Raw genomic sequence first — 13,041 nt, forward strand, 5'->3', positions numbered from 1 at the left:
GCATGAAGTATAAATTGGGATGGAGTATTTGCATAGTTGGAGAAAAAGCCAATAGTGCCCTCTTGTGCCTAGTTACCAAAACAGCATCTCCAGGCTGCTGGGGAGCTGCAGCTAGTTTTTGTGGGCTTGGTAATATACAGAATGGATTCTTCTGTTATTAGCCGTGCTTACTTTACATCACGATAAGTTTTGCATTTATTTCTTGTTAATTTATGAGCTGCACCTTAAAATGTTTCCAGTAAAACATTAAGTCATCACACGACCTTTTATTTCAACAGTTTTAGAGGATTTGTTTTTTTTTTTTCATCATCACTGTAAAATTTTCTTCTATAGAATTGCTCGAAGCAATTATGTGAAATACACCTCTGTCATGACTGCCCTTGGAAACAAACCGGGCCCATTTAGGTCTGGTGCAGTTTATTCTGTCTAAATGGTTACTACATGACCGATGACCGCATGACCATCCGGGCAAAAGAACAACGAGAGGGAAATTTTACACAAATACTTAGATGTTTATTAAACTATGAAGGATTTTGCAAGTGTTTGTTGCAATCATTTTAGCTGATTTGAGAAGTGAAGGGTTTAAAAGCTAATGACTTAGCTGTGGGAACGCTTAATTCCTGAATTTGGGTGAAAGTGTAATCTGTTTACGCACTAATAAGACAAAAATGTGCTTATTTTATCTCTCTCTGGGAGGGTCTGTATGTGCAAAGAGCACATCTGAAGAGGAGTGAATGAGAGCTGTTGCTAATGAAACAAGCCCTGATTATTGTGATATGGTTAAGTGAATTTAATTTTGCGATGCGATTGATCAACTAGGTAGGCATGATTTTAGTAGCGGTAATTAAAAATGTGTAGTTTGGCTCTTAGGATGTTACGCCATGAATGTTTAATGTGGCTATCAGTTTCTCTAAAGCTATTTGTTTTACATTTAGGTTGTTTGGTGCCAAGGCAAGTGGTAAAGCTGCCTCTGCACCCAGTACTGAAGGTGTGAAACCCACATCGGCAATGCCCAGCCCTAGTACCACATTGGCACGGCAAGGCAGCCTGGAATCGCCATCCTCGGGCACAGGCAGCATGGGCAGTGCAGGTGGGCAAAGTGGTAGCAGCAGCCCCCTCTTCAGTAAACCTTCGGACTTAAATGCAGATGTTGTAAGCTTAAGTCACTCCTTGGCTTCCAGTCCCGCCTCAGTGCACTCTTTCACATCAGGTGGTCTTGTGTGGGCTGCAAACCTGAGCAGCTCTTCAGCGGGCAGTAAGGACACACCAAGTTACCAGTCCATGACTAGCCTTCACACCAGTTCCGAGTCTATTGACCTTCCTCTTAGCCATCATGGCTCTCTCTCTGGACTGACAACAAGCACTCAGGAGGTTCAGAGCCTGCTCATGAGGACTGGAAGCGTCAGATCTACTCTTTCGGAAAGGTGAGCTTGTCTATAGATACAGTGACCACGAAACCAGTGAGAGGCAAAAGGACAGGAGCCAAAAAAATAAACCTTCCGCCTGTTTTCCTAAAGGGACACTGTTTAATTAGCAGCTCAGTCCTTTATGTAAAAAAGGAAGGAAGGAAGAAAAGAAAGCTGAAAGTAATCATGCATTGGACGTGGAATCAACTGCCTTGTAACGTTTTACAAGCACATTTTCTATCTTGAGAAGTTTTTTTGTTCCCTGTTCTGGAGAACCAGAGAAAAGGGGAAAATTGTCTAATTTAATTAAAGGCAAATCTAAACAGTCACAAAATGACTCCTGCATGCTGGATCACCCTGCTGTTCCAGCAATTGGCAGCTCCAAAGCTGTATCACTGCCCTCTTGCTAACAAATCTTCTCCAGCAGTGGGACCCCACCAGTTTTCTTCCCATTAGCTCAAAGCACAGGCAGAGCTGGTGGGCCCCTGCCTTCAGCTGACCACTCTTGCCTTAAAATGCCCAGTCCTGACAAGTTGCTTCTTACATGGTAATCATTGCACAGCTCCTTACTAAAATGCAGTTTCACTGGCAGGGAGACAGTTTACAAGATGAGACCCTCACTACATGCACAGTCCTGCTGAGTGTCTGGAACAGACAAACAAAAGCAAGAAAGGGTTTTCCTCTGCTTGCTCTTTTTAACATGCAGATATTTTACCATTGATTTTATATTATACAGTGGTGCATCCACCCTGGCACACTTGTACCACAATTTTTGTTTTTTAATTTGTGTGTGTGTGTGTGTGTGAAATATTTATTTGACTTTTGCAAGAGGGTAAAAATAAACCTTGTTAGGCAGTAAGTAATTTTCACTTCCTGTGAAAATTTTCAAGATTTGACAATGAAACTCTTATCTCACATTAAATATTTCATTAGCCTTTGATCCAAAAAAGAAAATTATACTGAGTCAGTCAGAAATATTTTAAACTTTTAAAGGTTAAACTTAGTTGTTTAGAAAATACATATTATTTGAAGGAAAAAAGATCTTTTTTGTGTACACATGGAAAATATACAATGTTAAGAACTTTTTCCCCTTTATATAAAACCAGGTATTTTTCAATATCAATCCTTTCCATGGAAAGATTTCACTTTCAGTAAATCAGCATTAAAAAAAAACCCAAACAAAACCAAACCCCTAAATAGCTCTTCGCCAAATCTAGATGGAAACTCTCCGCAGATTTCATTCTCTTATGTTGCATTCATAAGTATTACTATATCAGCTAAAATCACACCTCTTACTAATATAAATACAACACTATAAAGCATATGTTTGCAACAATATAATGTATGATAACAATACTTAAAAATACACTGATACATAAGGGTTTTGTAATTTGCACTGTGCCTTTAATTTTTAAATAGTAATTTACATTGTGTACCATGAAATGAATGTGACGATATTTCTTAGAAAGTTAATTATTAATGGTTAGCTTATAAAAACCTTCCCTAATTTTTAGTGCTACATATATGGATGTGAGGTCAATAGGATGATGTGGAAGAGTATAAATTTATGCCAAAGATCATATTTATACAGAGGATGTTAAACATCACATTTAAAATGTTAATGGTTTGGCATAAGCTCCTGAGCAATCCCCACTACTGATACTTTATGTATTTGTTCAGTGACTTAATTTCAGTGGTTCCAAATACTTTGCCTTTGGCAATATTTCCAAGTTTCAGATTTGTCCACATGGGGATATTATGGTTGAGTCCAGAGAGAGCCATTTATCATGTTGATCTGGCCTCAAAACAAATGCATGTACCTAGAGAAAATGGTGTCATTTCTTGAATTATAGCCCCAGTAGGGTTTTTGCAGTTTGATTTTTCTGAAAGGTCTGTTACAAGTGCTGTGTTATTTCTAAACTGTTTTATACGGTAAAACCTAGATGTAGCAAAGTATTTTTTCACAACAAAAGCATTGGTTTGCAATGTTAGAGACAAATGTTTGGCAACAGATTATGTCCGTTTTCCTTTGTAAACTCAGATATATTTGAGATGCCTCTGGCAATACTAGTTGTAGCCTGGCATGGCATAAGAAATTAGCTGCAAAGAGGCTTATTCTTTTTCTTCAGTCACTCCAGAGCTTGCAAAAGACTGAATGAGCAGTCTGTATAGTGAGATATACTAATATAATGTAGAGACAAAATCAGAAAGACCGAAGCACAAAATGAGACACAATTAGCAAGCGACATAAATTCTACACACAGAAAGCCTAGGGAAAGCTAAAAGAGAAGAGAGAGCTAATAATAGATGATACAAATAAACATGGCTTTGCTTTGTTGAAGCATTAGCTGCAATTTGATAGCTAAGCATCACTAATGGCAAGCAGGCTAAGAGGGAATGAAAAGGTTAAAGATGATTACTCCAGTTTACTGGTCCTGATGAACTTTTAACTTCCCTACTTCAGATACAGTCTGAAATAGCCCTGCAGTCATTAGGACTGGAGAGGTTTCAAAGGGTCTGTGCTGAGGACTGAGGATGGAGCGAGGAGGAAGGCTGGGATGGTAGACGAGGGAGGGGATTGTGGGCGAGGCCACCTTGCCTGGAAAGATACAGAGGGTATTAAGCAAAATGGGTTAAGTAACAGATAACATGGGATTTGTCATTAACAGCCTTTTAAATAAGACTAATTTAATTCATTTGCAAGAAAACAGTCTTTGTGAGTAAAGAAATTAGATACAATAGGAAATCCTGAACTTAGTAAAGCTTTAGGTGTTGTTTCAGAGTACATTCTCACAAGCAAATGAAGGAAATAAAGTAAGGTGCTTGACCAGTTGGTAAAGAGTTATCAAAGACTAGTGATCAATGGTTTATTAGCCTGAAGGGATATAACAAGGCAGGATATATTTGCACAGATACAAAATGGAAAATGATAAGTTTATTTTGCAGAAAAGAGACAGTGTCTAAGGGGTTGTAGTGCCATTGCTGGGACAAAGCATTTTCCCAGTATTTTGAAAATTACAGTATCACATGTAAGTCTTAGAAAGTAGTTATCCCATTCTACTTTTTCATGTTAAGTCTTTAACTTGAAGACTTTGGGACATCAAGTTTTAGGAAAGATTGGATGCAACTGGAAAGAAAATGAGACCAAAATCCCAGGGTACATCTATGTTTCCTGCTAAGGAGAGTAGCTCTTGCCTGCCTCCAAAAAAGCAGTCACCTGCCATGGAGACAGCAAGTCTGCAAGGTCTCTGCTACACTTGCCCACACATCTCTCCAGGGATCATCAGATGTTGCCCACACCCAGTCTTCACGCTATGGTATGACATAAACACAGAGCTCCCTGACAGCTGCTGTATTGATACTGTGTCAAAGTTTACTCCAGCCAAATTTTGTGTCATTCAATAAGATTCTTTTGCATTGTAATAACCAGAAAATGGGTTTGGTAGTATTTACTAGCAAAATATTTGCTTTTTCAGCAAAATTTGCGTCTCCCTCGGGACTTATGCTAGTTTTGCACTAGCAGTACTTATTTAGACAAGTCTACTTCTGTCGTTATAGCAGTGTAACCCCCTATGTGGGAGGACACTTGTATTTTAGCTTACAACAATTTAGAGGGATTAAAATAAATCATACTTATACTCTAAAATAAAACTGTCTACTGGGGTTAATTGGTGAAATATCACTGCTTTAATTGGTAAAATTTCCCAGGTGGACACATCACCAATAGTTATTTGGGACCCTTAATTGCTGGTGGGCACTGCAGATTTGTGTCTTTCTTTTGCTTGGTCTGAGTGACACAGCAAGGGATGCATAAAAAATGCAGCGATATAGGGATTAACAGTAGTGTCATCAGCAATAATGGCTGCATTTTAAGATTAGCAGAGTGGAAGCAGTTTCTAATCACATGACTGGTTTGCTCTGGTTTACTTTAAAAGGATGTTTAGTTTTGAGGGCCATGAAGGTGCGTTGAAATCCACTTAAGCTCTTCAAGACTTTCAGTTGTTTTAAATTTTCATCATAGTTGATGGTTGTAGTTTTAAGGTGTGAAACAGTGCATCATGTATCAGATTTTCTTGTGTGCTCAGCCATTTGTAGAAACTCATTTGTAAGTCCCATATCAGCTTGGCCCAGCCTGCCTTAGACCTCCCTAGGTGCTTCTTAGCTTGCAATAATTTGTTTTATTCCCTAACAACTCTGCAACAGTTAGACATAGCCCAAAGATATGTCATTATGGCCCTTTCCCAAGTTAACCTCAACACCAAGGGCAGGTAGGAACCCAAGAACTGGAAGGCTTCCTGTAATTTCCCCCAGAGAACTTGCAGATGGTTTCAGCAGTGCAAAATAAACAAAAGGGAATGGAGATATGGTGGGCTTGATAACTTCAGCCTATATCTGCATGCATCTTCCTGCAAGACTGCTTTTGGCAATTGACATGGCAAAGGAAAACATCAGGAATATTGCAATATTCTCAGCCTCACTTTATATTGGTATTTGTTTTAGGCCAAAGAGACAGATTCCATGAATGCATTGCTTCTTTCAGGAAAGGACTGACTTTTTTTCATATCATCTTTAGAGATCTTTTGAGCACTGAGGTCAGGCTGGTAGTGTCCTAATGGGATCACTGTACATTACAGTTCAGTTCTACCTCCCAAAGGTCCAATTTCTGTAGAAGTAACTTACCCAGCTTCTTGGTGGAGGAATGCTTTCAGATACTAAAAAGACATGGGCAGTTATGGGTCTGAATTAATAGTTACATAGAACGATGGTTAACAGCTTCATGCAATTATCTGAAATCTAGGAGCATCTTCATAAGGTTTAGTATTTTAGAAAAGCAAAATGAATGTTTGCTACATTCACTTTTATGCAGTTGCAATAACTCCATGCTCATGTTCACCTCTATTTGATTTGGGTACCTGAATACAAAAGTTTTTTAGCAAAATCCTATGGTCACTACTAGCCTATTTATCTGACTGAGTTACAACTTTTGGCTTGTGGATTACTTTAAAGGAGCACTGATTGGCTCCTTTATTTTTAGATAACATGTTATAGATTATTTTGAAATACATAAAATTTCAAGTTAAAGTAATATTAGAAAATGTATTGTTCATTAGGATGTTTGAAGTATTTGCAGAAGAAACTGGTGTTATTATCATCATGTTTAGTTGTTCTGAAATTTAGAGGTGCGTAAAGGAACATCAAGGCCCCAGTCTTCTCTGTAAGGAACTAAAAAATACATGAATCATGCATTCAAATGTATGTTCTCTTTTACCAACCATTCTTGGTCCTCTTAGTTATGTTGGGAGCAAAATGCTGAAAATTTAGTCCTCTGGTAGAGGACTACTCTCACGTGGACCATGATAGCTGGGCTTGTGCTGAAATCCTGCAAAGTTTCTCCTTCCATTTGCTTTCTCCCCAAGGCCCTGATTAAACCAGTAAAATTCCCTATAAAACTTCCTGGTGGTAAGAGGGTTTACTTCCATTAGTCTGAGCCCTAATGGTAACAGATTGTTAATGCCAACAGTATTTTCACTGCCTTTAGCTATTTGTATCAAGGTTACATGGCAGTGGGGCCTCCAGCACCCCCGGCACAATAGAAAACGACCTTTAATAATGGCATAAGAGTTTTCCTGGGTAGGGAGGGTCCTAAATTACTGTTGCTCTCAGAGGTGTGATTATGATATGTAATACAGAAACTTTCTAAAGCCATTTCGCAATTTAATCCATGCAGTGACACTAAATTATGTTCTTAAGGGAAAAAACATTGCAACACTTACTTGATGATAACTAGTTCAGGGACTGATCTACCACACTAGTCAGGGACTGATCTACCAAGCCTTTATGAGGAAATGCCCAAATGACACTTATTTGAAGGAAGGCTAGTGGGTGCCCTTCTAGTGATGGTGTTTAAATTAGGAAAACTCCAGCCACAGATCTCCAGTGGTCAGCCACTCTGTCACCATGTGTGTGTGAATATGGAACAATGTTGCTCTGATGCCACTTTTCATTATCCCCACCACCACCTTACTATGTGAGCTTCACAACAACAGAAAGCCAAGGGTCTGTATATTTAGCACGTATTTCTACAAGCAGAGCTGTCATTTGGCTTCTGGCAAGGCCATGCTGTCTCTTAGCAGGTGCCGCAATCTTCATTTCTTTTGGAAATCTATTGGCATATCACAGGCAACAGTGAAAAATAAAAGATTCATACTGTGACCATATGATTCTCACACAGATTGCAGGGTGAAGCTGTAGGAAGGTTAGAAATGCTAAGGAAGGACTTCTGTCTGACTTGGACAGTCTCCAAATTACTATTGACCCAGCCCAGAACATGTCTAGATGAAAAATGAATGTGCAGCAGTCCATGTCCTATTGTCCCCTCCAATGAGTCAGGGATTTATCATGAAAGATATATTAAAAAGCATTAAATGACCTTCTGTTACCACATATATCTAGACCTTTAAAATTTGTAATTCTGAACAGTCCTGTTTACTGTATGTCCTTAGGGATTTTTTTTGTTTTAACAGCATGCAGCTTGACAGAAATACACTACCCAAAAAGGGATTAAGGTATATATTTTTTTGAGCATGACTGCTACTTCTCTGTTTTTCTGTAACTTTTTCTACACTGTCTTTCCTTTTCTTTCTCCTTTTGTTGATCCTAATTACAACAGAGTTCTTGGTACTTAGATTCAAACCAAAAAAACCCGTAGATTTTAACAATGGACTTTTTCTTTCCATGAATTTCCTTTCAAGATATACATGGAAAGTGAATACTGTTAAGGATAGTTTCCTTATGCAATGAATCTTAAAAGGCATTGAATCCTAGAGAGCTAAAAGAGACAGAACAAGATACTTTTGCGATTCAATGGAACTAATTGTTGAAAACATTATTGAGAAAAACAACGTTTTAGAGGTGGATCTGAACTTGAACTCTAAATGCAAACACTCATGCAATTTGAATTGAAGATCTAGTGAAGGGTAAGGCTAGAAAATACTAATTTTCACATCCAAGGTTTGTAAGTATAAAATGAGCCCTGCTCCAGCTAGTCGTCTTGATCCCTATCCAGCAATACTCTGAGTCCAACTTTGCTACTAATTCCCCACTAGTTATTAGAGCTGTCTTCATCACAGAAAACAGAAGTCATCTACCCTCTTCTGCGCTCCATGGTTAAAAGAGGGGATCATTAGGTAACTTGTCTGGTCTCATCAGGCATAGCAGCCTATCATCTCCCTAATCCAGGAAGAAGACTTGGCAAGCGAGGGTATACGTGCACACAGACACTCTGCAGCCTTCCAGTCACTGAAATCACACATTTAAGTCCCTTGAGTTATTGACAAATAATATTTTATGAAATTTTAAGATAGTGCTAAAGTGTTGTCACTAGATAGCACCTTCTGCACTATCCGTTCCTTAAAAAGAATTTAATCGAATTTCCTGTTATCCCAAAACAATCACTTTGGATTGGGAGAGAATGGAAAAGGTGGAGGACATGAAAGAGGCATAAAGGGGATCCTGCAAGGGTACAACAGGATGATTGAGGTTTGTGGCTGTACGATTGTAATGGTGGCTGAAAGCTGAAAGTGAAATGGAGTGGGAAAACAGCTTATAGGCATATAATCCTGATCAGTTATCCCAGAAAGACTGTCAGTTTGATTTAACATGCAGAGATCCCAGTCCAAGACCCAGATCCTGAATTCTCGTTTTCCTGATCTTCCTGATCTGACAACCACTGGGTAACTCTGCTCTACCACATTTGTAAGCAAACATCATAGCTGTCTTTTTGAAAGGAGAAAGGAAGTAAATATTTAATCAGGACAAGATGTTTTAATGCCGTAAAACATTGTACAAAACCCCAAGCACATCATGAGAACTTACATGTTCATTTAATCTGCTTTCAAGCAGAAATACTTGTGCCTTGCAAGCCTGAAGCCAGAGTATCAAAAGCCCTGTCTGCTCTGCTGTTTGGGGAACACTGATGGCTCATGACAGTGGTGATGAAGGTGCTCATTTCTCAGCAGGAGATTGTGCTGAATGAAGCAGGCTATTGCAGACATTGCTGAAAACAATCTCTTGGTTAAGACCCACCCTGCCTGCACATTTTAATGTTTCACCACTGCTAGAATTGCCCTTCTTCCAGTCCAGCCAAAAGAGGCTGGGCCAGTGAGTTACCAGTTCTCCCTCTTAGCCCATGTGTCAAGTTGCACTTGTTTTATTGGTTTGCCATAGGAAGCAGTTGATGAATGATTTGATTGCCAGACTTCTTCCTTCCAGAGAACTTGTTTCTGCTAATTGCAGATATTTTCCTGTCCCTTTCCCTCGCCGTAGTTTGGGGCAGGACCAATGCCAAGTAGCATTCAGAGCGACAGGCCGCGCATATGACCATGAGTAGCTATCATTACTGATGCAAACTCCTTTTTCAGAATTGTTGATCTGTTTCACTCCTGTCATCTAATCAATTGCCCATATGATCTGTGGCAGACGTCATTTTGTAAGCGGCTACTCACATTTCTTGGCTTCTAGTCTGTCCATTCCCCATCCTAGACATACAGCTTCCCAGCTTTTTCATCAGCCTGTACACTTCCTATAGCTTTGAAGTCCTTTCCTGTCAACTCAGTTGTCTGTCTTCTATGGTTTATCATCGTATCTCTTCAAAGGAAGGGAATGCTGTTTTGGGGAGGGGGATGAAGGTGAAAGGGGTTTCATATCCTGTACTTTTTCTGTTGTAATAAGATGGTAAATTTTACTCTGGTGATAATCACTTGACTAGACTTGATGCTTTCCAAGGGTTTTGTTCTATCTAACTGGTGAAGGGTATTTATGTGACACCTGTTTCTTTCCAAACTGTCACCTTGTTGTTGTTTTGAGCATGTCAGCTGTGGTTTTTCAGATATACTCCATCATCCCGGCAGACGAGTCAGGAGGAAGGCAAGGAATGGCTGCGCTCCCATTCAACTGGAGGCCTCCAAGATACTGGCAGTCAGTCCCCGCTTGTTTCTCCTTCAGCTATGTCTTCATCTGCAACTGGAAAATATCACTTTTCCAACCTGGGTAAATGCCGTTTCCCTTCACTGTTTTTCCCACTCTAGAATAGAATCATAAAATTCAACCATTCATATTTCTTAGTTTGCCAAACCAGAGAATTGGTTTTAACATCTCCATCACCATATTGTGGTACTAATGAAGAGAAACTCACAGTGGTTTTCATGGAGTAGGCCAGGGTACCTCCTATTTTGCATACAGAAAAAAAGCACAGATTCTCTATGACTTGCCCAAGGAGAAGAAAATCTGAGGCAGAGCTGGAAATTAGCTTCTAGTTCAAAGCTACTCATCTTTTAGGATTCACAGTCAGCAGGATTCTTTCCAGTGATTTTAGTGAATGTCAACCCAGACGCTAAACCTTACTTTTTTCCTGCATACAGGTTTGCTTTGAGATAGGTCTTTCCAATGCGTTTCAGTGGCTGGACCTGGCTATAACTGCACTGGGCCCTATCCAAATCCTATCCTTGAATGCAATATAATATTTCAGGATGTGAGTCACATTTCAGATTTATTTGATTACAGGTCAAGATGTAGATTTGGGTCTTCTGAATCTTGTTTCAAGTTAATCCAACACAAATTCAACACAAATTTAGTTTTGTTAATAAGTTTAATTTTTCTTTAATGCTTAGTAGAAAGCCATTTATTTGCACCGTGCTGGACACATACCTAGGTTCACAATGAGCTTTTGTGTTTTGGGCCCTTACTGTGGAATTAGCAGCAACCTTTGAAGCATTCACACTTCTGTCACTCTATGACAGCTTATGGCATCTGTAGGTTACAATCACTCAAAAGAAATTTGATCAGACATACAAACATTGGTCTTTATTACATCTGGGAAAAGAAGTTGAACAAAGCCACTTTTAAAATGAAATAGAATCCTAGCTAACCAAGCCACTGCTTTGGATTTCCTCCATGTACTTGCAGTAGTTTTAGACCCAGCTCTTTTTAAGCAGTGTTTCTCTCACTCTATCATTTTCTGCTTACAATTATCTTCTTTTTCTTTTTGTTCATGGTTCTTGTACTCACAACAGAGAGTAATAAGATCAGGGGTTTTTAAAATTTATTTTGTCATTTTCCTTTGCTTCTTTCCATTATCATAGCCCTGTGGAATAATTTGGTCTCACAACACAGCTGCTCTGGTAGTTTATGACTTAAGGCACATTTTGCATGATCTAAAATAAAAGTCCAAACACTGAGGCAGAATTTGGATAGACAATTAGCTTTTTCTTCTAGGCATGTGGTCCAGGTGAACCATAGCCAGGCTTTCCTTCCTACTGGCAAACAAACTTTGTAAAAGCTTGAAGTAGGTTAATCAATGCTGTTCTGGACTTCAACCATGAGTGGTCAGACTACTGCTAGTTATTATGATGAGAGTCAACTGGCCTGTGCAGGAATTTTAACCTGATATAGTGGTAGGCGCTGTAGAAAATCAAAGGATAAATATGTCTTGCATATGCCAGTAAACTTTGGTCTTAACAGCAGTTGGTATTACAGGTATATAAAAATAAAATACAGATACTTATTTATTAAGAGCTGCTTATTAAAAATATTTATTACTTCTTACTCCTTTTAACTTTTAACTTGTGAATCTCTCCCATTCATTTTCTGTCTTGGGCTGTCAAAGTGAACAAGTGTGTATTCAGACACCAGTGTTAGTGTTACCATGTGTTTTACAGGATTAGTCTCATCCAGCTCCAGCTCCTTGGAGATCATCTGCTTCACCTTTTTGTGGTGGCTTCGTATGTAGGAATAAAAGCTTTTCATTTTCTCAACAGTGTAAAGTCCACCTAACCATGCTAGTCCTACATCACAATTTTGTGCAGAACCAAAAATCATTTAATGGAAATGTACTTCATTAATAAAGCTTTGTATTCCAGTGAGTCCAACCAACCTATCTCAGTTTAACCTTCCTGGACCCAGTATGATGCGTTCAAACAGCATCCCTGCACAAGACACTTCTTTTGATCTGTATGATGACTCCCAACTGTGTGGCAGTGCTACATCCTTAGAAGAGAGACCACGAGCGATTAGTCATTCAGGTTCATTCAGGGACAGCATGGAAGAAGGTAAGACTGAGATACTATTTGGATCAGCGAATAGGCACCAAAGTAGGTCCCCAAAATAAAACCTCCTAAGAGTAGTAAAATTTTAAAATATTTCTTCTGCAACATAAAAACTTAAACAATTTTATGAAGCTTTTTTTTTAATTCTGTTGAGCTGGACTCACAGGACTTCCTTACCCTAAAGCGTGGAAGATATTTCTTGCACACAGAAGTATGCAATGCTGTGTATGTCATACATGTATAAATCCATTATCAGAAATTTTGGAGGAAAGGAAGCCATTCTTGGAAAATTATTTTATTCTTTTTGCCCCTAAAGTGTCTGAGCATACCTTGACTAGTGTGATCCCATGCTTTCTTAGTCCTACTTCTGTATTTCCTTTTTTTTTCCAAATGCCAGTGCTACTTAACATCCCCTTTCTTTTGTAGTCATTTCATTTCCCCACTTTCCTACAGCCTCCTGCAGCAAACACTATGTGATTTTCTGTATTTAAACTCTGTCTTTTAATCTGACCTCAATACTTTCTTTATGCAGC

The 13,041-nt window shown here is 39.0% G+C and overlaps 1 protein-coding gene across 1 annotated transcript in view; it reads left to right on the forward strand.

Annotated features, from left to right (window-relative positions):
* The window catches only part of NAV3 (neuron navigator 3), a gene marked incomplete at its 5' end in the record, with an annotated part of 145,255 nt that overhangs the window by 85,191 nt on the left and 47,023 nt on the right, over positions 1 to 13,041 (forward strand). The window contains 4 exons of the mRNA XM_009583220.1: positions 936 to 1,424; positions 7,931 to 7,972; positions 10,294 to 10,454; positions 12,323 to 12,511. Of these exons, the coding sequence (XP_009581515.1) occupies positions 936 to 1,424; positions 7,931 to 7,972; positions 10,294 to 10,454; positions 12,323 to 12,511 (881 nt within the window). The remainder of the gene's footprint in view (positions 1 to 935; positions 1,425 to 7,930; positions 7,973 to 10,293; positions 10,455 to 12,322; positions 12,512 to 13,041) is intronic.

This window comes from Fulmarus glacialis, unplaced genomic scaffold (assembly GCF_000690835.1).
Source record: "Fulmarus glacialis isolate BGI_N327 unplaced genomic scaffold, ASM69083v1 scaffold7328, whole genome shotgun sequence".
In the NCBI taxonomy this organism is placed as follows: domain Eukaryota; kingdom Metazoa; phylum Chordata; class Aves; order Procellariiformes; family Procellariidae; genus Fulmarus; species Fulmarus glacialis.